The sequence below is a fragment of the Nerophis ophidion genome, linkage group LG06 (assembly GCF_033978795.1).
Source record: "Nerophis ophidion isolate RoL-2023_Sa linkage group LG06, RoL_Noph_v1.0, whole genome shotgun sequence".
NCBI classification, from domain to species: Eukaryota; Metazoa; Chordata; class Actinopteri; order Syngnathiformes; family Syngnathidae; genus Nerophis; species Nerophis ophidion.
Genome location: NC_084616.1, coordinates 28,210,962 through 28,237,432, shown reverse-complemented (window position 1 = coordinate 28,237,432; position 26,471 = coordinate 28,210,962). Strand labels below are relative to the sequence as shown.

Here is a 26,471-nt window from a genome sequence, read left to right as displayed (position 1 = left end):
CTTTATCAAATGTATTTATATTATCATTTGGTGCAGGAGCAGGAGGTGATAAAAAGAGAAAAAAAGGAAGACAGAGGGGGAAATTGTGGGTATAAGAGGGGGATTAGACAGAGAGACAAAAACAACAACAGCAAACACAACAATAACAACAAAAACAACAAGAACAATAGAACATCACCAGCACATACATAATATGTACAAATATGATCATAAAAGTGATAGCAAATAAGCAGTTAGTGAAATAAATAATAATATAGAAATGACAATGAGCATTTTTACACCAAAACTGGAGCAATACAAATACCAATAGAAAAAGCGCTATTGATGATGAACAATACCAATAGTTTACCTCTGTTTTCAACAATACAGTTGTTCAAATGCAACAATACGTATACATAATGATAGCTAGAGAGATAATAAAAACATTTACATTTTTTTTATAAAAAATAAAAAGAAAGGAATACCTATATATAAGGGCTATATAAATAAACTTTGATTGATTGATTCATTGATCATATTCCCCAACTATATATATACATATTTAACATAATGTTTTGATTTTGTTGGCTTCCAAATAAGTTAAAAATTAACTTACTGACGTGCAACAACTACCTTTTTCTTTGTTTTCTTCTCTATTTTCTTCCTTGTGTTTTAGTACAATATCCTAGTTATTCTGGAGTTTTCTGCCACCTGCTGGAAAAAGAAGAGCATTGCACTATGAAAACATTTTCTTGTACACGGCGAGAAGCATGCTGCCTGGCCTGTACAAACAGGGCTGCAGTCTATTTTTCGCCTTTAGATGGCAGTATTGTACGATAATAACTGCCACCAGAAAGAAGCAGCGAAGAAGAGATAACAACCACAGAAGAAGAAAATCCACAGCTGTAGTCTATCGCCGGTTGATGGGATAACTGATATTGAACAAATATATCTTTTGAATTGGGTAAATACATTTATTCATTATGACTTACTTTTAACTGCCCACTTTTATATATTTTTAGAAAAATTCTGCTTGTTTTATGGTTGAGAAACCTAACAAAAACGTTGTTGCTTCAATGAACGTTCTGTCTCTCTAAACAGGACATTATCTTCTTAATGATGTGCCAATCGCCAACAAAATACATATTTTGTACTAATAACCACATACCAGGGTCATTTATATCCATGCAAATAGACACTAAGAATTACGCTTTTTTTTAAATCATAGTATATCTTCTGACTGAGGAGATGGATGTAGCAGATGGTGATGATCAAGATGGCGTTGCAAACACCTGCTGGGTGTCAGTGTGTCCCAAAGGCCTTTGGATGGTCCAGAAGAAGCAAATCCAGTCTGGAAGTCAACATAAAGTTTGTGATCCTGGAAAAGGTGCTTGCATGATGTTCTTCTGTTCTGATTTACACCTGATATGCTGTTTTTTTTCACCCCGTTTTGGTGTCTGTTCTAGTGTTGTCGTCTGGCTACAAACCGAGAATAGGCTCACTCTGCCGTGTTCGTGTGCGCCTCAAAGCGGACATGAATGATGCGAGACATTTGGTAAAAGGAGATGAGCCCGACCAAGGAGACCGACATGATGCTGCAGATTCCCCAAGGTGTCAGGACTCAGTGCTGCAGGTCATGCTAGGTGACTTGACCACACTGCGACTTGGGGAAGGTCATTGTGATGTCACAGAAGCCTGTGTGGAGAGCATGAACGCTGGGGAGACATGTGAGGTATGAATTAAAAAAAACACTTCCATGCTGCACTGTAATTACCAAAAGAAGGCACGACATTGACGTCAGTTTGAAAGAATATGTATTTGCCATGCCCACACGAACATGGATACTTAATGAACGCATACTTATCGCTGCGTTTAGGCTTCTTGTCCACACACAAACACATATATTTGTCAAAAGGAAAAAAGGCACACTTCTGCAAACGCTGGTTTAAATGAAGTTTCGAAACTCTCCTCAGCGTTTGCGCGTACACCGCTTAAACGGAGACTTGTACTCATCTGTGACGTCACGGTTGTGCACTGTCATTTCCAAAGCTCAATATAGGGTAAACAACACTGCACAATTGTGCACTGTCATTTCCAAAGCTCAATATAGGGTAAACAACACTGCTTTGCTGGCTTTAATCACAGTACGAGACCTTACTTTATGTTTTACCATAAACATACTACTATTTTCACTTTACATTAATGAAACGATGCATCAAAGTCTGCTTTGAAAGACGCTGCGACACTCTGACCAGCGACAATGACAGTCAGCTGGTTTGGATACTTTGTGACCCTCCGGCTGACGGGACAAATTTGACAAGAAATACTTTTTGCTTTGTGTTATAAGAAATCTTTGACATTAACCCTTTTTTTAATCCTTATTTAACGACAAATCATGAAGTTATTTACATGTTGCTTCTATTGTGTAAATGGAATGATCGTGCAGGCGTATAATGCGCCCGAGCGACTAAAAAAAATATGATATATACTTCCTCCCTTGTTACTGTGTACTGATGTTAAAGACAATATACACTTCATTGCACATGTAATATATTACCTAATTGATAATAAGCGTGTTATAATTCCATGAGAGTTTTGCAGCGGCACACGCATGTCCATGCACTTTAGAGGTTCCTTGGCTTCTTGTTAGTGTGCACAGATTATAAAACGTGCAATGAAGTGAACATTATGTTCACTTCATTGCACATGTAATATATCACCATGTTGATGATTAAACGTAAGTCGAGTGTTGGGTTTTAGCAGCACAGGTGCGCATGCGCCCTTTAGGCACCCAAAAAACATATGTCATTGTAGTATATCAAAATACACATAACAGATGTATAAAGCCACCGAGTCTACTTTTGCTGCTTATTCAGGCACTCTGGACAAAATGTGCGTGACAGCAGGTGTATGTGTTTTCTTGTTGATAGACAGTTATGAAACTACACTTGTGTGGATGGAGATTGTATTAACCACGGACACGCATTTTTCGACGGGCCCACCAAAGTCTTCAGTTCGGCCGCAAGACATCACAAGTTTATAAAGAAGATTGAGTTGTTGTTTTCTCTTAAATTGATCCCTCTGCTAATAAGGTGGATATGAAATCAGGAATAATTTACCAGTCTCCATGGGATATCACTAGACAACAACCACAAGCATTTTTTCAATTTAGCTGAGCACAGCATTATTTGTATGACTCAATCCAAACAACTTGCCCCACTCATGTCGTAAATATAACTATAACCAACAAATAAAGTTGACATACAGTCACACATAACACACATCAAGCTCATTAAACTGTGTAACATTATGAAACACGTACATATGATTAAAATTACACATTAAAAATCCTTTAGATTATGTGTGGCAAAAAAGTGTTGTTTTATGTGTGTGCGTAATGGCCATTATCTTGGAAAATATGGCTTTATTGCAGTTTGTACTGCATTTTTACATGTTTGGCGATCTTCACTCTTCATTTTGGTATGAATTTAATATGCAGACTTAAAGCATTGACATTGCAGACTATTTGGTACCGTTCAAAGAACGTAAAATGTAACGTTTCAGGAACCGAAAAAATGTTTGCCATTTGCACTAATATGGAAAGAAAAAGCAACCCAAATGCTCCCATTATGTAACGATAATTGCCCAAAAGACTAAAGTAATTACAACATTCTGGGAATGGTTAGCTTGGTTTACTGTAAAATCAGCATTGTAAATGTATTCAAAGATCACTCTTAGACAGCACACATTAAAATCATTTAAAAAAACAACTGAAGTTAGTATAGTGATTTCGATGTCAAGTTTGATTGTAGCAGGCTTATCCCTCCCTGCCTTTTATCAGGTTTTGTCAAAAATGCACAATATGAAAATGTACTATAATTATTCTGATCATAGTGTTGTGCTTCCTAGATACGCCTGACTCCGGTAAATGGAGCTGATATGTTGAACTCTCAGCCTGCGGAGGAAATATGTGCCACAGTGGAGCTCCAAGCTTTCACACCAGGAAAGGAATTCTGGCAGATGCCACCTGGTGAAAAATGGGAGTGGGCGATGTCCCATAAGGAGAGAGGTGGGGAGAGATTCAGAAGTGGGGATGTGTGGGGAGGAGCAGACAGCTACAGTCGTGCCCTCAAACTGGTCATCGCCCTCTTTGGGTGTGAGGTGGACAGAAAAGGGGACGACATACAAGAAGAAAAAGTTACAGACACGGAAGATCAAACACAACTTCCTACAGTAAATCAGCTCCAAAGCACAAAGGCCGAACTCCACTCAAACTTGTCCTTGTGTCAGCTCAAACTGAAGCAGCCAGCGCGCGCCAAGGAAAGTGCCACTAAGGCTACACAGCTGCAACCAGGTGGGGCTAAAGCGTGGTATCGACTAGGCCAAGCCTGCCAGATGTTGAATGAGCTAGAGGAGGCCCGAATGGCATTCAGACAACTGCTAAAGCTGCAGCCAGAATCCACAGCTGCTGTGAAAGCGCTTCAAGAAGTTGTGAGTAGAGAAAAGCAGACAAATGCACAATTAGGAAGGAGACTCAGTAAAATGTTTAGCTAGGTGAAATGTCTTATCACGAGTATGGTAATCACACTTTTGTTTTAATTGTGTCAATCGCAGATGCTCTATTGTCTCCTCCAGGTACACAGTTCTGGCTATAAATACCTCATAATTATCTCTAAACACCGCTTACTATAATTAATGCAATTGATAAAAAATCCTTCTGCATTGACACAAAGCTATAAAGATGTTTTTTTGTTGTTTTTATTAGAACAACCTTTTCAGGATCTTATGGAATCTGCAGCTGTACTATGATCTCTGAAGTGGCACTTGCGTTGCAACTTCTTAAAGCCCACTTCTTGTGAGTATGTGTAATTACCTGTTTTTATAACATTGCACTTTGCTGATGCTTTTTAGTTGCTGCAATACAGAGACTTTGACGACTGTTTCGTTTGGATGTTGTTGGGGCATCAAAGTAATTAAAAGTAAAAATGTGTGCTTTCAAATGATGAATTTGTTTAAATCAGATTAATCAATTTTTTATCTCCTTGCATAATTTAAATTTACCTTTTGAAAATGAGCTCAGTATTTGGACAAAAATGCTCTTTTATTGTCCAAATGTCATACAGGAACATTTTTAAATGGTAATTGCAATGCACATTTCCTTGCTCCAAATTTTGCAGGTTTTATTTAATGTCCAGACGAGAGTGTTTTTAAGTGAAATCTAAAAGTTTGCTCACTTATCTTTGCACTGACATGCATACCTGCTGTATCAGACCATAAAACCAGGAGAATGTACGCTCAAATTAAATTGTGATTAATCTGCATGTATACCTGAATAACGCGATACATTTTTGCATGACTCAACTCGTTATTGACAGCTGTGGTAAAAATGTCTTGCTTGCGGCCAACAACTCAATTTCGCTCTAACAAATGGTCAAGTAGCAGTGTACTATTACAAAATAATCTCAGCTACAATCGGGTGGAAGGCGGGGTTACACCCTGGACAAGTCGCCATCTCATCTCAGTGTACCGGTAGTTAGAAAAATGAAATTTATTTTGGCGTCAGTCAGAAGATGTACTTCTGAACTAAAGACAATGACATTGTTATTAAAATTTTTACCCACCACTATAATGAAACTAAACATTTCAGGTTGTCTATTTGTGTGTGTCCCTTGTATAGAACCAGTCTGTCTTTGAGTCCCCTTTTATTGTTTCTTAGACTTTTTAGTACCATCTTTGTGTCGCTGAGCTGCTGTCAGTTGTCTCCACGCGTCCATAATCAAGGCCAGTGGAATAACGATCCACAAAAAGTTCAGGAACACAAAGTAAAACCAGAAGTAGATAGGGTGCCCCAGTTCACTGTGGGAGTAGTCTTCTCTGTGCTCTGTGAAGAAGTATAGCACCACACCATACAGCTGACCTGGAATAGAATTACATTCAATGAGCTGTTAGTTGCAATGTTTAACTTTTCCCAAATTGCACGCTGCTTACCAAGTGAAAGTATAAGCTGCAGGACAAATCTGTAGGGCTTGTTAGTTAGGAAGGCAACCACAGCCCAAAAGCTAAACGGTCCCCACAAGCATGCAGTCACAGTCTCCATACAAACAGTGAAGTTATCCGCTCTGGACACAAAATAAATATGCTTTAAGGACGATTGTATTTGATTGTAACGGGTATGAGAATTCACTTACATTACATATCGACTGTCTCCTTTGGAGTACTCTTTCCCTGAGAGAGGTGAAAGACAAACATGTTGTAGGGTTGTAGGCAATATGGGTTACATTTTGGTCCCCAACTTCTTTTAACCTAATTCTGATGCACCAGACCTGATAGTAATGCTATTGTCAACAGTGAACAACAAAATGAAATGTTTTTTTTTTTTTTTTCATGATTATTGTTTTGGTGGTGGTGTGCAGCACCAAAAATCCAGTCTGTAAGGTTATGACTTTCTAAAGATTGAAATAACATTTAAATACAGTACATTAAAAATAAAACCTAATCTTATTTATTTTATTATTGTTTGTTCTTTTTTTTTTTTTCAAAAAAGTACTAACAAATTCCATATAAAGTGGACAGAATATGATTATAAATAATCACAACCTCTCATTATTCACTTTAAACTCAACAGGGCGGCGTGGTTCGGATGTTAAACTGGCCGGACAGAAACTTGAGTGTTTTTGGTTGGAATTGTTCTGTCCTTGGGCCTGACATTTCACCCACCTTGCTCCCAGTCCCAACCACACTGGTCAAAATGTATCTTAGAGGTAGTTAATGGGTTTCTCAATGTAAAGTGTTTTGGGTAACTAGAGAAAAAGCGCTAAATGAAATTCACTTCACTAAACATAATCATATGTCAAGTTTTTCTTTACTTTAGACTGTAAAGTGGATAATAGCTGATACACATAGGAATATAATTTCTGGATAAGATTAATAACAATACCTCATTATTGTTATGATTATATTGTAATCAGTGCATCTTCCTCGGGGTTCAGTCTCCCCCTGTTTTTAAAACCTAGTTACTAAATACCCTGTTTTTAATTTTTTTCAATGGTTCTTGAACGTAGTAATGTACAATGAGATGCACATAACTTCCATGTTCAAAATGACAGAACGCACAGGAGCCCCGGAAAGTACAACATCCCCTTAAATTTGACGACCCTAGTTGTGGACCCCTGCTCTAAAGCATTCACCTGAAAGTCTAGTTGGTTGTATACCTACACAATTGTGACAGGAAGCTCTGGTCTCCTGGAATAAGGTCATAGTAGAGTGAGAACCAGCCCTCAATGACACTGTGGATAAAACCACAAACAGCAAACCAGCACACAGCCAGACGCCTCCATGTGCTCAGCCGAGCAGTGATCATCCAAGTCACTAGAAGAAAGACTCCAGACACAGAGAAAAGAAACGCTAGAATCTCTGCCATGGATCGATCATTGGCCACATAGTTGGGGATCACAAGGTTCCTGGGCCAGTAGGGATGAGACTGTCCCGATGCAGCGGTGGTGTCCATCTGTTTCAGAAAAGTATGGTAGACACTTTTTAGAGATGTGACATTCTCAAACGAGTCAAACTTTTGAACGGTTCTTTGAAATGAACGATGAGAACTGATATGCAGTTGCCAGCCGCTGGTTTGCGAGCTACTTTATGAAGAGTATTTTTACATATTTTAGGTGTGGCTGCGTTGCTTGAGCGGCCGTGCCAGCGACTTGGGGGTTCCAGGTTCGATCCCCACTTCCACCATCCTAATCACTGCCGTTGTGTCCATGGGCAAGACACTTTACCCACCTGGTCCCAATGCCACCCACACTGGTCTACATGCAGCTTAAACATTTAGATAATGGGTTTTCACTATGTAAAGCGCTTTGAGTATTAAAAGAAAAAAACCATATAAATAAAATTCACTTCACAAATTGCCCTGGCGAAAGCACACTACCTGATTGGACTTAAAAAAAGGTCACACTCAAATCAAACATACATAACATTCAGATGTTTGTTTTGGATTCATAAAGTAGTTTAGGTGTACACACAAATTGCAATTTAGCATACATATTTATATTCTGCCCTGATTTTTATTCTAATTTTACAGATATTTTTTATATACCTAGAGTATGGACATATCCTTGTCTATAATTTTTTCCGTGCTTCCACAAAGTTTAAGTGAGGGAACATAAGTAGTAAACTCCTTTTCAGGGATATGGCGTCACCGTATGTAAAGTTTATAATGAAAACCTGGGAATAATGAAATGATCATTAATAAAACGAATCGTATCTTATACTAGTGATTGTTTCTTTGATACTCAAAAAATAGGAAATATAAAGACGAGCCAGTCTTTTTGAACGGCTCTTCCTCAAATAGCCATGAATCCATTCCTGGGCACTTTTTTATAATGCAACAATATATTTAAATGCATGACACATTTTGTTAGTGCATTGCACTGAATTGTAAGGAGTCATGTTAACCTCCATAAACGTATGAGGTCAACATATTTAGAATGTTACTGAAATGAAACGATAATTAAAAGTGTACATATGCTGTATCAGTTGTGTTCTTACCAGCGATGAAGAGCAATATTCTCAGTTTCACAAAGTAGATGTAACTACTACAAGACGACGTGACATAAAGATAGATCTACATCTCAAACACGGAACTCACTTGGCTGACCAATCAGACTCCTCCATTTTCAGAGCCACCTTGCACGTGATTGTCTGCTGCCTCACTGATTGGTTAGTTTTCTCGGAACATCAACGTCATAGATTTTACAAGCCAATGACATTTCCTTTCTGCTGTCCAAAATCAGCGCCTTCCTTATCGCTGCATATTCCCAACGACTAATTATAGTTTCTACTTCAGTATTCCAATAATTATTGAGACACAACAGGGTTAATGTTTCCTGACTTGTGCCTAAATGCAAATTATTGGTGTATAATACGTTTTTTCATTTAATTCCCATTTTTTTTTGTGAGTCATGCTTCCATCCATTTCCTACCGCTTATTCCCTTTCGGGGTCGCAGGGGGCGCTGGCGCCTATCTGCTGTAATTTTAAATTAACACATTTTGAATTATCTGTGTTGGCCTGTGATGATAGCGACTTGTCCTGGGTATACCTCGCCTTCCGCCCATGTGCAGCTGAGATAGGCTCCAGCACACCCCGCGACCCCGAAAGGGACAAGCGGTAGGAAGTGGATGCATGGGTGAATTGTTTATAAATATAAGAATAAATACAAATGTTTTTATTTTATTTTTAAAAAAGGACACCTATGCCGTGTCAGGGAATTCCACCCTGCCGTGACCCGGATTCGAACCGGGGTTGCTGCGGCCACAACGCAGAGTACTAACCACTATACGATCACGGCGAGCTACCAGGTGCCATGACACTCGGACGGAAATTAACCATTATCAAGTTTCAACACTTGCATACAAAGATCTTACAATCATGTTAGACATATTGTATCATTAAGTGGCATTTATTTTTATCCTTTGTTTTGCCGACTCCATTACATTTTAGGCAAATAGTTGAAAAGTCAAACGAAGCAAAGCGGCAATTTCTTCATATGGTGGAGCAACGAGCCTCTGTAACGGGGTTTCAACAACAGCCGTATTTAGGTATAATAATATATGTCCAGCATTACTTGTGAGAAGGTATTTACAGTGTCATTGTTTATATGAAGACAACGTGCGGATATGGACGGAGTAAGCATATATTTTTTCAAGATAAAGCCTCCTACAACACGTGTCCCATATGGTCTAGCGGTTAGGATTCCTGGTTTTCACCCAGGCGGCCCGGGTTCGACTCCCGGTATGGGAACTGCCCTTTTGCCCAATTTATTAATATATTTCTCACTGATCCCTTACATTTTATATTTCGCTATAGAAGTGGTTTTCACAAATGTTTTCCTCCAAATACCACCTCAGAAATCATTTGGCTCTCCTTACTTACTTAGGCCCATCGCTCCCAATGGAGCATAGGCCATCAATGACTCCTCTCCATGCAGCACGGTTTTGGGCTGTCCTTTCCGCCTCTCCCCAGCTGATTCCCAACCTCTTCAGCTCCGCCTCAGAGTCCCGCCTCCAGGTGTTTTTAGGCCGTCCCCTCTTCCTCTTTCCCTGTGGGTTCCACGTCAAGGCTTGCCGTGTGATGGTAGTTTCCTAAGGGTGTGCCCAACCCAACCCCACTTTCTCCTTAGTATTTGTTTCTCCACTGGCTCCTGATTCCCTTTTCTCCAGAGTTCCTCGTTGCTGATTTTGTTTGGCCACCAAATCCTGAAAATCCTCTTCTGTTAATAAACGTTTGTAACCTTTGTACGGTCTTCTTTGTCATCCTCCACGTTTCAGAGCCGTAGAGGAGGACGGATTTTATGTTTGAATTGAAGATCCGGACTTTGGTTGTCATAGATATCTCCTTGGAGGACCAGATGCTCTTCAGGATGATGAAGGCTGCTCTTGCTTTTCCAATTCTTGCTGTTACATCTTTGTCGGTGCCACCCTGTTTATCCACGATGCTGCCCAAGTAGGTGAAGGAGTCTATTTCCTGGATAATTTCCTCTTCTATTACTATTGGATTGTTGGTCAAGTTATTAAACTTCATTATGTTGGTCTTCTTCCTGTTTATCCTTAGCCCTACGCCTAGAGATGTCTTGACCAATTCGGTGGTCTTTTCCTGCATCTGCCTGTGGTTGTGCGAGAGGAGCGCCAGGTCGTCTGCGAAGTCTAAGTCATCCAGTTGCGTCCACAGGGTCCACTGAATACCGTTTTTCTTTCCTGATGTTGTGTTCTTCATGATCCAGTCAATAACTAATAGGAACATGAAGGGTGATAGGAGGCATCCTTGCCGAACTCCGGTCCTGACCTCAAAACTATCAGACACTTGGCCTGCATGTAGCACCTTGCATGTCATTCCTTGGTAGGTTTTCTGAATCAGGCTGATGATTTTCTCTGGAATCCCGTAGTGCCGCAGTAGTTTCCACAGTGTCTCCCTGTCCACACTGTCGAAGGCTTTTTCATAGTCTACGAAATTTACATATAGGGAAGAGTTCCATTCAATAGATTGTTCCACAATGATGCGGAGAGTGCAGATCTGGTCTGTGCAGGATCTGTTGCTTCGGAATCCGGCTTGCTGGTCTCTCAGGAAAGGGTCCACAGCTTTGCTCATCCTGTCCAGTAGTATGCGGTTGAGAATTTTTCCTGGGACTGAAAGCAGGGTTATTCCTCTGTAGTTGTTGCAGCTGGTGAGATCACCCTTTTTTGGGATCTTGATGAGGGTTCCCTCTCTCCAGTCTTCTGGGATTGTCTCTTCCTCCCAGATCTTTGAAAAAAGGCTGTGCAGCATATTGACAGCAGTCTTTAGGTCAGCTTTGATAGCTTCTGCTGGTATTCCATCTGGTCCTGCAGCTTTCCCATCCTTCATGGAAGTGATCGCTTTCATGATCTCTGCTTTGCTGGGCTTACATGAGCTAATTGGTAGTACTGCCTCCGCTGGTGGAATATCTGGTGGGTCTGCTGGGATAGGTTGGTTCAGTATCTCACTGAAGTGTTCTGCCCAACGTCTTCGCTGATCTTCATTTGTTGTGAGTGGTTTTCCATCCTTGTCCTTCACTGGCTTGTCAGTCTGTTGGAATTTGCCTGCTAACTTTTTAGTTATCATATAGAGGTCTCTAAGGTTGCCTTGACCAGCTGCCATTTCCGCTTGTTTGGCCAGATTGTCTATATGATCTCGTTTGTCCTTTCTGATGCTTCTCTTCACCTCTTTATTGGCTTTTGTGTAGTTCTTCTGTGCCCTTGTTTTCGTCAGTCTTGTGGTACTCGTGTTCAATTGGTCTTTCTTCTCCTTCCTTTCTTTCAGCTTCTGATGTGTCTCCATGGATAGCCATTCTTTGTGTTTTGTCTCCTTTTTCCCCAGCACTTCTTCACATGTGTCCTTCCACAACTTCTTTGTGTGTTGCCATCTTGTCTCCATGTCAGTGTCAATGTCTTCTTCCAGTATCTGTAGCTGATGGTATCTGTTCGAAAGGTTGATCTGGAATTTTGTCTGCACTTCTTTATTCTTGAGAAGCCCCACGTTGTATCGCATTCTTCCGCTGGTGGTTGTGGAGTGCTTCTTCAGTCGTAGCTTTGCACTCATTATCAAGAGGTGATGATCTGATGCTACATCCGCACCTCTTTTTACCCGCACATCTTGGCATGATCTTCGGAACTTTTTACAGATGCAGATGTGATCTATTTGGTTCTCTGTGATGTGATCTGGGGATCTCCAGGTGGCTTTGTGGATCCTTTTGTGGGGGAAGATGCTGCCTCCGATTACCATTTGGTTGAGTGAGCACAGGTCTGCTAAGCGCTCTCCGTTTTCATTCATCTGCCCCAATCCCTGTGCTCCCATGATGTCTTCATAGCCCGTGTTGTCGGCTCCAATCTTGGCATTGAAGTCGCCCATGAGAATGGTGATATCCTTTGCTTTCTGTCTGGCTAGCACATACTGTAGTTGATCGTAGAATTCGTCCTTCCTCTCCTCTTCAGCATCGTTTGTTGGGGCATAACATTGGATGATGCTCAAATTGATGTTGTTCTTCTTGGTGGCAAATGTGGCGGTGATAATTCGTGGGTTTACTGGTTCCCATCCAATGAGAGAACGCTGTGCCTGTGGGGCCAGCATCAGGGCCACCCCTTCCGTGTCCGGTGCGCCATCTTCGGTGTGGCCAGAATATAACACCATCTCTCCTGATGTTAGTCGCAGCTGTCCTGCCTGTAGCCACCTTGTCTCACATAGCCCCAGGAGAGAGATGTTGTAATTTCTCATCTCCTGTGTGACCTGTGCTGTCTTCCCTGTTTCATACATAGTCCTGACGTTCCATGTGGCGATGTTGGTGTGCTTCCTGGGAGTTAGAAGGGGGATCAGCCTTGCAGCTTCCTCTCGGCTTTCACTGCTCTGCGTCATTGACCTCCTATGTGGAAGCCCTTCCTTTCCCAAGTCGTGTTGCTTTTGAGTCGTAATTGATGCTTCTGTAACATATATATTTTTGACGGGTAGGGTTGTTGGCCCTACGCCAACCCATTTAACCTCTGGGCGAGGTGGTCCAATTCGTCTCACCTCTACCCTTTGACCTGTCCAGCATGGGAGTCCCTACTAGGTGCATGCGCACCCGCTGGCATAGCTCTCCGGGTCACGGAGGCACTCAAGCCACCACCCCACGACAAGGGATGGACCGTGTGATGGATTTGGCTCTCCAAGTACCCCAAAATGACCGACATTAGAATACTGTAGTGTCGTAGGCCTAAGTGTTCATTAAAAACAAGGCAAGGTTTAATTTAACAGTTAATATTTTTAGCCACTGTAACATTACACAGGGTTTGAACAGTAACATCGTGTTTGAATATAGGAAAATAAAACACTGGACCTAAATAATAGATAAAATAAAATTAATTGCACATAATTAAGCGATTCTTTGGCGAACCACTAATGGTGCTCGCACCACAATTTAAGAATGCCTGCACTATAGTAATTAAAGATGGATACAGATATTTTGCTCGACTAATGCACTATTAGGGGCACTTGTTCCACTACCTAAATATACAAAAAATATATAGAAATAATATGAATGTACAGTATGTATTCCCACCAAAATACTTAGTTTTGCAATCATTCAATGAAAGAGGGATACAAATATTTACAAATACATATGAATACACAAGATGGCGTTGCTGTAGTGGCTGCTGTTGGCAGGAGCTCTGTGCTCTTGTGTCATCCTTTTGTGTTTCCCTCTTTTTTCATGTGTTATTATATTTTCTTGCCTTTTGGTCCGGGACGCTTTGGGACTGTGTGACAAGGGGTGGCACTTTTGTGACCTCTGTGGTGCTTTTTTTGTGGACTTCTGGATTTGCCTCCCGGGAGCCTTTTGGCCATGGAGACCAGCTGCAGGGTCTTTGCCACACCGGAGTCGGTTTGGAGGGACCGGAGGAGATGCGGATGAGGGGACAGGGCTGCGGAGCTAACAATGAGCGCTGGGACGGAGAGTCTTCGCGGTGTCTTGGCTGGTGAGCAGGTGTCGGACACCTCAGTCACCTTGGACGTATCCTCGCTCATCCATGCGGACTGGACACTGGCCGAAAGTGGAGTCGGCTGTCTTGGTTGCTTTGTTGGGTCTGCTCCTATCTCTGGCCATGCTCCCTCCACCCCAGCGGACGATGGCGTGGAACACCGCAGAGGCCACCACAGTGGATATGTTTCTTTTACTTTTTATTCATAGCTGTATGAGGAGTGTCTGGTTGTATCTGCCGCTTTAATGTCTTTAATGTCTGCCCTTTGTGTTCTTTGATGTTTGATGTTTCCCTCTTACACACATGTAAGAGGAATGTGTTCTATGGCTATGAGTTGTTGTTTTTTTCCCTTGGCCTCAGTCTGCACCCCCTCTTCAGGGCCCAGGCTAAGACTGATTTTTTTATTTTATTTTAAACTTGTTATTTTCAGCAGGAAACCGATGGTTTGTGCTGTCCAGGAAGAGAACGAGACTGTCCCATGTGGAGGAGTTTAAGTATATCGGAATCTTGTTCACGAGCAAGGGAAAAATGGAGAAGGGTATCAGAATCAGAGCAGCAGTATTGCAGTCCTTCTTCCACAGTGTTGTGACGAAACAAGAGCTGAACCAGGAGGCAAAGCTTTCGGTCTACCGAGCTATCTGTATGCCTACTCTCACCTATGGTCATGAAATGTGGGTCATGACTGAAAGAATAAGATTGCTGATTCAAGCGGCCAAAATTAGTTTCCTCAGAAGGGTGGCTGGCATCTCCCTGAAAGACATGGTGAGAAGACCAGTCACCCGAGAGAGACTCGGAGTGTAGCCGCTACTCCTTCGCTTGGAAAGGAACCAAATTAGGTGGTTCGGGCATCTGGGAGGAGACCCCAGGGCAGGCCAAGGACCTGATGGGGATAGTACATCTCCTCTCTGGCCTGGGAACGCTTCAGGATCCCCCAGGAGGAAATTGATACATTAAGTCTGGGGGTCTCTGCCGGAGCTGTTGTCCTGGCGACCCGATTCTGGATAAGCGGTTGAAGATGGATGGATAAATGGAATATAAAACCTGATGGTTTGGCTTTTTCAGTTAGTGGTCCCTCATTTTTTGGACCTAGGTTCCTCCGGGTACTACAGACCCGTTTGATGACACTCTGTTGTAAGAAAGCAACTTTTTGTTCAGAAAAGCGTCCTTAACATCTCTTATGATCCAGCCACACTGGAGTGCTGGCCTCCTGCCCGGGAGGGGGTGACAAGACCAGACATAAACATCAGTTTCGGGTGGATAATAGTTCAAATTGACAATATTAAAGTTAGTCCTGGAGTACCTATCCCTGCAATACCACTGTGGATGTATGATATCCCAGATATGCAATTATTAAAGAATAGGAGTTTAAATAATGGATTGAGGAAACATTTTTAGCCAATGTCATAATATATACACATGCATCAAAAAGCATAAATAATAAAGTAGGAGCTGCAGCAGTTATCCCACAACTAAACATAGTATTGAATAAAAGAATCTGCTATAATGTACTGCTTTTTACGGGAAAATTGGTTACAATTTATATGGCAGTTAAGTGGATAGAGAAAAATAAAGCAAGAAAAGCAGTCGTGTACTCGGACTCAGTCAGTGCATTGATGAGCAAAAGCAACATAGCATCAGAAACAATACAGGATTTAGTATATGAAGTAGTTCAGGCAATCTACAGAATAAATATAGCAGCAAGTGTGGAAAATTACCATAAATGATTCCCGAGTGCGGCACCGCTGCTGCCCACTGCTCCCCTCACTTCCCAGGGGGTGGTCAAGGGGATGGGTCAAATGCAGAGGACAAATTTCACCACACCTAGTGTGTGTGTGACAATCATTGGTACTTTAGCTTAACTTAACTTTGACATTTCTGTGTTTGCCTGCTCATGTAGGAGTTGTGGGGAATTAATTAGCAGACAGGTACTCAAAGCAAGCAACCACTAAAACAGAAGTAAAAAACATGGAGATTAACCACAGTAAAGAAGAAGTAAAGAATATAGTTAAGATAGAGAAAAATAAAAGTGTCAAGACAATTGGAATAAGGAAACAAAAGGTAGGGAATATTACAAGGTCCAGGGGAGAGAGGAGGCAATAGAAATAGGAAGGAAGAAGACATTATTACTAGAATAAGATTAGGACACACATATCTAAATAGTTCGTTGGAATTGATAGGAAACATAATACAGGCTGCGTGACAGTTGTCATCAGATAAAAAGTGTAGGACATGTTTTAATGTATTGTAGGAAATACAATAGAGAAAGGGAAATACTGGGAAATAAGTTAGCTAAAGAGAAGGTTAGGTTAGTAGTGGAAGATATTTTAGGATTTCACTCATAACACGTAGAATACAAATCATTACATTCATTTAAAAAAATACTGGGTTAAATAAAATAATATACAGTAGGACAGTGGTCCTCAAATGGGGATACGCGTACCTTTGGGGGTACACATACCCTTGGAGGTACTTAAAGGTATGCCAGGGGGTATGTGAGATTTTTTTTTAAATATTCTAAAAATAGCAAAAATTCAAAAATCCTTTATAAATATATTTATTGAATAATACTTCAACAAAATATGAATGTAAGTTCATAAACTGTGAAAAGAAATGCAACAATGCAATATTCAATGCTGACAGCTAGATTTTTGGTGGACATGTTCAATAAATATTGACGTTAAAGATTTATCTTTTTGTGAAGAAATGTTTACAATTAAGTTCATGAATCCAGATGGATCTCTATAACAATCCCCAAAGAGGGCACTTTAAGCTGTTGATTACTTCTATGTGTAGAAATCTTTATTTGAAATTGAATCACTTGTTTATTTTTCAACAAGTTTTAGTTATATTTATATCTTTTTTTCCAAATAGTTCAAGAACGACCACTACAAATGAGCAATATTTTTGCACAATTATACAATTTAATAAATCAGAAACTGATGACATAGTGTCTTGATTGATTGATTGAAACTTTTATTAGTAGATTGCACAGTTCAGTACATATTCCGTACAATTGACCACTAAATGGTAACACCCGAATAAGTTTTCAACTTGTTTAAGTCTGGTTCCACGTTAATCAATTCATGGTACAATATGTACTATCAGCATAATACAGTCATCACACAAGTTAATCATCATAGTATATACATTGAATTATTTACATTATTTACAATCCGGGGGGTGGGATGAGTAGCTTTGGTTGATATCAGTACTTCAGTCATTAACAGAGAAGTGGACATTGAAAAAATGTATGTCATACTTAGTAGGATAAGTACAGCCAGCAGAGAACATAGTGAGTTCAAATAGCATAAGAACGAGTATATACAATAGAAATGCATTTGATTATTTACATTAGGTTATTTACAATCCGGGGAGACGGGATGTGAATGGAGGAGGGTATTAGTAAAGGGTTGAAGTTGCCAGGAGGTGTTGTTTTAGAGCGGTTTTGAAGGAGGATTGAGATGCACTTACTTTTACACCTGTTGGGAGTGCAGTCCACATTGATGTGGCATCATACTTGCCAACCTTGAGACCTCCGATTTCGGGAGGTGGGGGGGTGGGGGATGGGGGCGTGGTCGGTGGTGGGGCGGAGGCGTGGTTGGGGGCATGGTGGGAGTGGGGGGAGTGGTTAAGAGGGGAGGAGTATAAATCACCAACTCAAGTATTTCATATATATTTCATATATATATATATATATATATATATATATATATATATATATATATATATATATATATATTTCATATATATATATATATATTTCATATATATATATATATATATATATATATATATATATATATGTATAAAATACTTGACTTTTAGTTAATTCTAGCTATATATATTAATTGTATTATATCTATCAATAAAAGAAATGGTTGAATTTCCGACGGCACCTATCAAATACACGGTAATAAAAACACATTTGTTGTACTAACTGTACTGTGCTTGCTGGTTACTTAAAAAAAAAAACACTTACCTTTCACTATTTGAGTAACCTTTGTTCTACCATTTGCGTGCTGGCAAGCGATCTCCACATCCGGGGACATATCCTTCACGGATTTGTTGTAGACATCCGCAAATGAGAACGGGATGTTGCTTCCAAGTTACAGCTATCAGCATAGCCATCTTTGTATAAGCATAAGTTACACCATCGGGTCTCCATTTTGCGAGGTGGCCCATAATACTGGGTTGTGAAGGATGCTGCGCCGCGGTCGCTTTGTGCTCTGCTGACTGTTCATGACTGAGTATATCTGTTCGGCCACCGTGTTCAATGGAGAAGTCTGTTTTACAAAATTTACAGGCAACATACCCCTTCCCCTTCAAACTCTCCTGGATGAATTGAAATTCTTTATTTCCATTCGTTTTGGAACCTTCAAGCATATTTCTTCATTTTGCTCGTCGATGGTGGAATATATTGGGTTGGAGTCAATAACCAGGCGACGTGATGAAGTTACATCTCTTTACTGTGGGCTTCAGGACAGACTCCCTAATGCATATGTTCCTTGACTGCACTTAAATGTAGAATATATGTATACTATATTTACATTATTCATATATTATATATTATATATATAATATATTATATTATTTATTATTTTCATTGTTTATTGTGAGCGAACTGTGGTGCTGAATTTCCCCCAGGGATTAATAAAGTACTTTCTATTCTATTCTATGTACAGTAGATGGCAGTATTGTCCTGTTTAAGAGGGTCACAACCAATGTTCCCTCTAATTTTTCATGTGTGTGAGCAAACACAAAGACTCCTTGAGCATTCAGTGGAGCACATTTGAGCAACATCAGACGTGCACATTGAGGCTACACCTGTAGCACACTTGTCCCAAACCTGACTAAATAACAAGTTAAAATTCTTATTATTCTAATCAAATGACTGCCGTCACTTCCATGTGATCATTTTCTAATGTAAGTGTTTTGGCCCACTTACAATGAGAAGAAATACAAATATTGTTTTTCAATGAGCTGTGTAGTAGTATTGTCTGTCTCGGTGGGGGTCGTGCTTTGGAAATAATGTGAACCCCTTTCAGATATCGCGTTTAATTCCCATTAAAACATTCACATGTTGCACAATGAGAAGTAAGCACTGGATCATGTGTACATTGCTGTAACTTTCCGTTTGTAAAATATATATATTTTTATTAGTATTTCTTTAATATAACAACAGCATTTCATGATTAATATTTATAAATTAAGATTATTAATAAATGACAGTAGATTTAGCACACATTTGATTGGTAACTCATAGTGTAACAGCCTGGAATTACACATAATGTGCGGTGTCTGGTGAGGATGCCACCCGAACACCTCCCTAGGGAGGTGTTTAGGGGCACATCCAACCGGTAGGAGGCCACGGGGAAGACCCAGGACACGTTGAGAAGACTATGTCTCCCGGCTGGCCTGGGAACTCCTCGGGATCCCCCGGGAAGAGCCAGACGAAGTGGCTGGGGAGAGGGAAGTCTGGGCTTCCCTGCTTAGGCTGCTGCCCCCGCGACCCGACCTCGGATAAGCGGAAGAAGATGGATGGATGGTGCGGTGTCGGAAATGTATGACTTTTTGTGTGGCTGTAAACGCATCATAGGCTCAGTGCCATATGTGCATGTGTTGGCACAAGTGAGAAACAGCTAGCGGCTGCTGTTGATATGACATATGGCAAAGATGGTTTTGGTCTGCTTCGTGTAGCAGAAAATGACCAGCTTTGCTTTGTTTAGCAATGTTTTTGGTCATGTGTTTATAAAGAGTTTTGCTCAATCAAGTGATCGATGGAATTCATGTCCTTTTCAAAGCGTCTCGACAGAAGTTACAATAATTGAACAGTGATAACGAAAACTGTTGTCTCTGTTGTGGCCTCTTGTCGTCAGTTACTTTGAAAATTGCTTTTTATTTTTATTGGATTTTGTGCGCGGCATAGATTTGCCGTGGGCAGACGACTCGTGAGCAGTGTGCAATTGCACAGGTGCGCACCTTAGAGGGAACGTTGGTCACAACATTGCTGAGTCAGGTCCGCATGGAGCTGGAGGGAGTGTGGCCTCCAGCTCCGCCTGAATTTCAGGAGATTTTCGGGAGAAAATTTTTCCCAGGAGGTTTTCGAGAGAGGCGCTGAATTTTGGGAGTCTCCCGGAAAATCCGGGAGGGTTGGCAAGTATGTGTGGCATAGAAAGAGAATGAGTTAAGACCTTTGTTAGATCGGAATCTGGGTTTAACGTGGTTTGTAGAGCTCCCCCTGGTGTTGTGGTTATGGCAGTATTTTACGTTAAGGAAGTAGTTTGACATGTACTTCGGTATCAGGGAGTGTAGCGGATTTTATAGACTAGGCTCAGTGCAACTTGTTTTACTCTGTCCTCCACCCTGAGCCAGCCCACTTTGGAGAAGTGGGTTGGAGTGACGTGTGATCTGGGGTTGAGGTCTAAAAGTAACCGGACTAGCTTGTTCTGTGATGTTTGGAATCTAGATTTGAGGGTTTTGGAGGTGCTGGTGTACCAGGAGGTGCAAGCGTAATCGAAAAAGGGTTGAATGAGAGTTCTCGCTAGAATCTTCAAGGTGCTTTTGTGGACCAGAGAGGAGATTCTGTAGAGGAATCTCGTTCTTTGGTTGACCTTTTTGATGACCTTGGTTGCCATTTGATCACAGGAAAGATTGGTCTCTAGAATGGAACTTATGTAGGTGATCTCATCTTTCCTGGTAATAACAATGTCACCCACTTTAATAGTGAAGTCGCTGACTTTCTTAAGGTTGATGTGTTACCCAAATAGGATGGATTCTGTTTTACCTAAGTGATAGCTTGTTGTCAGCGAGCCAGGTGCAAATATTAAGGAGTTCAGCACTGAGGATTTGTTCCACCTGTGACTTGTCCTTGCCGGATACCAGCAGGGCCGAGTCATCCGCAAACAGGAACAATTCACAGTCGCATGCTGATTGCATATTAGAAACAGTAAAGGTCCTAGTATACTGCCTTGGGGGACTCCACAGCTTACTGAGAGGGGAGGTGACACGGTGCCGTTCACCTCTACCACCTGTTTCCTCCCCTCCAAGTAAGATTACATCCAGCTCGATGAGGTTTTATCGAATCTGATTGCTCTGAGCTTATCCAACAGTATAGCGTGGTTAACGGTGTCAAAAGCCTTCTGAATGTCCAGCATGACCATGCCGCAGTATTTGCCCGCGTCCACCTCATGTTTGATGTGGTCGGTCAAATAGAGAAGGCATGTGTCAGTGGAGTGGTTAGTTCTGAAGCCGGATTGGAATTTGTACATTAGTTTATTAGTAGCAAGGTATCTGTCGACCTGTTCATAAAATATTTTTTCCATTACTTTCGAAATGGATTTTACTTTTTTTATCTCTTTTTTTTTTCAACCAAAAATGCTTTGCTCTGATTAGGAGGTACTTGAATTAAAAACATGTTCACATGGGGTACATCACTGAAAAAGGTTGAGAACTACTGGAGTAGGGTTCCGGGGGAGGAGCTGATGGTTGGAAGCTTCCGGAAGGAGAGACGCGGAACTACCAAACATTTGGAGTGAATTTGGCGGCGGCGAGAGTATCTAAATCTATTTTGGCGGTTGAGCATAAGCTGTTTTGTGACTGGATCGAGATGGAAGGGGATAGTGACGGGATGTATGAGGATAGTATGGAAATGGATAGGACTAGAGGGGAGAGAGGAAAGAAGGGGAGAGGAGGGAGTGAAGGAAAGTCGAGTACTAAAAGAGTGCATGAAGACGATGAAGAGGTTGATAAGAGGAAAAGGGTTATGATGGATGAATATAAGATAATTTATACATTTAAATCAAACCAAGATATGAATGACATTAGTTTGATGACACTGGTTAAGGGATTAAAGAAGGACATTGGAGAGGTGGAGATAGCGAAGGTGCTCAGGGACGGACGGCTGTTGATTAAATGCAAAAATGGAGAGCAAAAGAACAAAGCAATGCCATTGCAAAAACTGTGCAACAAAATAATAAAGGAAAAAATCGAAATGGGAGAACGAAAGGGGGCAAGAGGAGTCGTGACAGGAATCCCAAGAGGAGAAAATTTAAATTATCTGAAAAAAGAAATAAAAGGAGGAACTGTCACTATGATGAAAAGAATGATGGCATTTAGGAACGGTGAAAAGACTGAGAGCGAATCCGTGCTAGTGCAATTTGCAGAGGAGGTCCTACCAGAGAGAATCATGATTGGGTATCTAAGCTTCTATGTTAGAGCTTACGTGCCACCCCCAGTACGTTGTTTCAAGTGCCAACGCTATGGGCACATAGCTAGTGTTTGTCATGCTAAAATAAGATGTGGAAGGTGTGGAGGAGAGCATGAATATGGACAATGTGGAGAAAATGAACAGGTCAAGTGTTGTAATTGTGGCGGGAATCACACAGCAGCGTATGGGGGCTGCATCATAAGCAAACAGGCAACAGAAGTACAGCAAATCAGAGTTGAAAGAAATATTACATACGCAGAGGCAGTTAAAATAAGAAATCAAGAAAGTGCAGAACAGGACAGAAGTGAAAATAGTTCAAGAAATAAAAAACAAGAGGCAGAAAATACAGGAATTTCCATGGACAAACTAGTTGTATTCCTGGCTTACGTAATAAATTGTACAGAACAGGCTAGAAACAAGACTGAGAAAATCAAAATAATTGTCAAAGCAGCAGCAAAGTTTTTAAATTTAAAAGAACTATCCTGGGAACAGGTGCAAGGTGAGCTACAGAGAGTAGACGAGACCGAGTCATGTTACCACAATCCAACGCCATGTTAATTGTTCAGTGGAATGCCAGAAGTTTGATAGCAAACGGACAGGAATTAAAGGGATATATTAATAATATGAAAAATAAACCACATATAATATGTATTCAAGAAACATGGCTGAAGCCAAAATTAAACTTTATAATAAAAGGATATATAACGATACGTAAAGATAGGAATGATGGGCAAGGAGGAGGATGTGCCATATTTATTAAGGAAGATATGCATTATTCAATATTAAAAGTAAAACAAGAACTAGAGATAGTAGGAGTAGAAGTATGGAATAATAAAGAAAGATACAAAGTACTAAATTTCTATAATCCATGCAAGAAATTAGAAATTCACCAACTAGAAACAATAATGGAGCACTGGAGTGGCAATATTATTTGGTGTGGTGACTTTAATGCACATAGCACAATGTGGGGTGAAAGGGATGACTGGAATGGGGATACATTGGAAGCACTGTTGGAGGAAAAAGAACTGGTGTGTGTGAATGATGGGTCGGGAACAAGGTTAGATGTCGTCACGGGTAAAGAAACAGCAATAGATTTAACACTAGTGTCACAAAGGTTAGCAGGAAAGGTGGAGTGGGAAGTAAATAAAAACAGCACAATGGGAAGTGATCACTACCCAATCTTCATTCACATAAACATAAATCATAGGACAGAAAGCACTAGGATAGAAGGAAGATGGAAGTATAATCATGGTGACTGGGGGAAATTTAGGGAAATTACCGACATAACTTTAAAGGAAGTAGATTTAAATCAAGATATTGAACAATTAAATACAGATATTACAACGTGCATAATAGAAGCAGCCGAACAGAGCATGCCAAGGAATAGTATAGGGAGAAGAAGGAAGATAGTGCCGTGGTGGACACAAGAGTGCACGGATGTAATACAAGAACGGAATAGAGCATTTAGAATACTGAGAAGAACACATAATTTCCAAGACATGATCCAATATAAAAGGCATCAAGCTAGAGTAAGGTATGTTATTAAAAAAACAAGAAAACACCATTGGAGAACTTTTTGTGAAACACTAAATAGAACTACTCCTTTAAGCCAAGTGTGGGGAATGATCAAGAGAATGTCAGGGGTCAGAAAAGAACATAAAAATCATATGATGAAAGATGGAACGCGGAGTATGGTAGGAAATAAAGAAAAAGCAGAACTTTTAGCAAAAACCTTTGTTAAAGTGCACAGTAATGATAATTTGAGAAATGTAGAAAAACAAAAGAGAGAAGAAACAATTAGTTTAAATATTGAGGAAATGAAGGAAGACAACGATAATAGTTTTATCAACACTATGGATATGACATTTTCTTTGGATGAAATGGTTCGAATTTTAAAAAAAGTTAAAAATACGACGCCAGGGAAAGACCTGGTGAGTTATCAAATGATCAAAAATTTAGGTAGCATCGGCAAAGAAGTGGTCTTGAAATTATATAATAGGATATATGAAGAAGGAAAATTACCAGATGAGTGGAAAACAGCTGTAATTATTCCAATATGCAAGCCAGGGAAAGATCCGGAAGAGGCAGAAAATTATAGGCCGATAGCATTGACCTCAAATTTGGGCAAAGTAATGGAAAAAATTATTAATGAAAGATTAATATATTATTTAGAGTCAAAAGAAATTATAAAAAACTACCAAAGTGGTTTTCGCAAAGCAAGAAGCACAAATGACCCAGCAGTGCAGCTGGAAGAGGAAATTAGAAAGGGACAAATAAATAAAGAAAGTATAATTGAGCTATTTTTTGACATAGAGAAAGCGTATGATATGTTGTGGAAACAGGGGTTGCTGATGAAACTAAATAAGATTGGGATTAGAGGAAGAATGTACAGATGGATAAAATACTTTTTAACAAGTAGAACATTATTAGTAAAAATAGAGAATGAATATAGCAGAGAATACGAAGTGGAAAATGGGACCCCACAAGGGAGTATAATAAGTCCAGTACTATTTTCCATCATGATAAATGAAGTTTTTAGTGAAGTGGAAGGGTTAGTGGAGGTGGCATTGTTTGCTGATGATGGAGTGATGTGGAAGAGAGGTAGAAATACAAATCATATAGAAAAGAAGATTCAAAAAGCGGTAAATAATGTTCAAGACTGGGGGACGGCTTGGGGTTTAAGATTCTCTGTTGGAAAGACAAAAGTCATACATTTTACAAAGAGGAAAGTACAAAACAAGCTCCAAATAAAACTCTATGGAGAAAACATAGAAGAGGTACAAGTATTTAAATATTTAGGAATATGGTTTGATAAAAATATTAACTGGTCAACCCACATCAGCAAGATAGTGGAGAAAAGTAAAAAGGTGTTAAATATAATGAGGGCTTTAAGGGGTAAAGATTGGGGGGCTGATAGGTCGACATTGAAAACAATATATATCACTTTAATTCGATCTGTTATCGACTACGGATGCATTATTTATCAATCTGCTTCAAAAACTCTACTTGAGAAAATAGACCGGATCCAGTCGCAGGCATTAAGGTTATGTTGTGGAGCTACTAAATCTACTCCAGTGGCAGCATTACAAGTAGAAATGAATGAAAAACCTTTGGACATGAGGAGAGATCAACTCTCAGCAGTTTATTGGGCAAATTTAAAAGGATCCAAGCAAGGACATCCAACCCGTCAAGTGCTAATAAATTGCCAAGAAAAAGGGAAGAAAAAAATTAATAGTTTTGGCTGGATAATAGGAGATATATGTAAAAAAAAACACAAATTGACAATATTAAAGTGAGCCCTACAGTACCAATTTCTGCAATACCACCGTGGATGTATGAAAACCCAAAGGTAGACATGCAGTTACTGAAGAATAGACATTTAAATAGTTACCAAATAGAACAACGGATTGAGGAAATGTTTTTTGATAATATTATGATATACACAGATGCATCAAAAACTTTAAATAGTAAAGTAGGAGCTGCTGCAGTTATCCCACAGAGAAATATAGTGTTGAATAAAAGAATTAGTGATAAACTATCTGTTTTTACGGGGGAATTGGTAGCAATTTATATGGCAGTTAACTGGATAGAGGAAAACAAAGCTAGGAAAGTAGTCGTGTGCTCAGACTCCAGCAGTGCATTGACGAGCATAAAAAACATAACATCAGAAACAAGACTAGATATAGTTTATGAAATAGTTCAGGCAATCTACAGAATAAATAAAGCGGGAGGTGTGGTAACATTTCTCTGGGTTCCTGCTCATGTAGGAGTTGAGGGGAATGAGTTAGCTGATAGGTACGCAAAACAAGCAACCACTAAAACAGAAGTAAACATGGAGATTAAGCACAGTAAAGAAGAAGTGAAGAGCATAATTAAGATAGAACACAATAAAAAGTGGCAGGATAATTAGAATAAGGAAACAAAAGGTAGAGAGTTTTACAAAGTCCAGAGGAAAGTAGGTGTAATGAGAGGAGGGGGTAGAAATAGGAAAGAAGAAGACATTATTACTAGAATGAGATTAGGCCATACATATCTAAATAGTTCACTAAAATTGATAGGCAAACATACTACAGGGCTGTGTGAATTTTGCCACCAGATAGAAAATGTTGACCATGTCTTAATACAATGTAGGAAATATAATAGAGAAAGAGAAATACTGGAAAATAAGTTAGCAAAAGAAAATATTAGGTTAGAAGTGGGAGGTATATTAGGATTGCATTCAGAAAACATAGGATATAAAGCAATATACACATATTTTAA

The 26,471-nt window shown here is 40.0% G+C and overlaps 2 protein-coding genes and 2 non-coding genes across 5 annotated transcripts; 2 read left to right on the top strand and 2 right to left on the bottom strand.

Moving 5' to 3' along the window:
- The first annotated feature begins 790 nt into the window (after positions 1 to 790).
- fkbpl (FKBP prolyl isomerase like) lies at positions 791 to 5,618 on the top strand. Of its 2 annotated transcripts, XM_061903281.1 has the most exons (5): positions 791 to 943; positions 1,208 to 1,366; positions 1,446 to 1,711; positions 3,889 to 4,470; positions 4,745 to 5,618. In XM_061903281.1, the coding sequence occupies exons 2-5, from the start codon at positions 1,228 to 1,230 to the stop codon at positions 4,793 to 4,795; spliced, it is 1,038 nt and encodes a 345-aa protein (XP_061759265.1). In that variant the 5' UTR covers positions 791 to 943; positions 1,208 to 1,227; the 3' UTR covers positions 4,796 to 5,618. The 2 variants fall into 2 exon arrangements, with proteins under 2 accessions (XP_061759265.1, XP_061759264.1); XM_061903280.1 differs by having other exon boundaries at positions 3,889 to 5,618.
- On the bottom strand, positions 5,513 to 8,668 carry ebp (EBP cholestenol delta-isomerase). The gene is made up of 5 exons (XM_061903282.1): positions 8,530 to 8,668; positions 7,195 to 7,486; positions 6,168 to 6,204; positions 5,968 to 6,098; positions 5,513 to 5,896 (listed from the first exon to the last, which is right to left on the bottom strand). The coding sequence occupies exons 2-5, from the start codon at positions 7,484 to 7,486 to the stop codon at positions 5,682 to 5,684; spliced, it is 675 nt and encodes a 224-aa protein (XP_061759266.1). The 5' UTR covers positions 8,530 to 8,668; the 3' UTR covers positions 5,513 to 5,681.
- A 590-nt stretch (positions 8,669 to 9,258) lies between these two features.
- trnah-gug (transfer RNA histidin (anticodon GUG)) lies at positions 9,259 to 9,330 on the bottom strand. Its single transcript has one exon. It is a non-coding gene; the product is annotated as a tRNA-His (tRNA).
- A 380-nt stretch (positions 9,331 to 9,710) lies between these two features.
- On the top strand, positions 9,711 to 9,782 carry trnae-uuc (transfer RNA glutamic acid (anticodon UUC)). The gene has a single exon. It is a non-coding gene; the product is annotated as a tRNA-Glu (tRNA).
- The last annotated feature ends 16,689 nt before the right edge of the window (positions 9,783 to 26,471 follow it).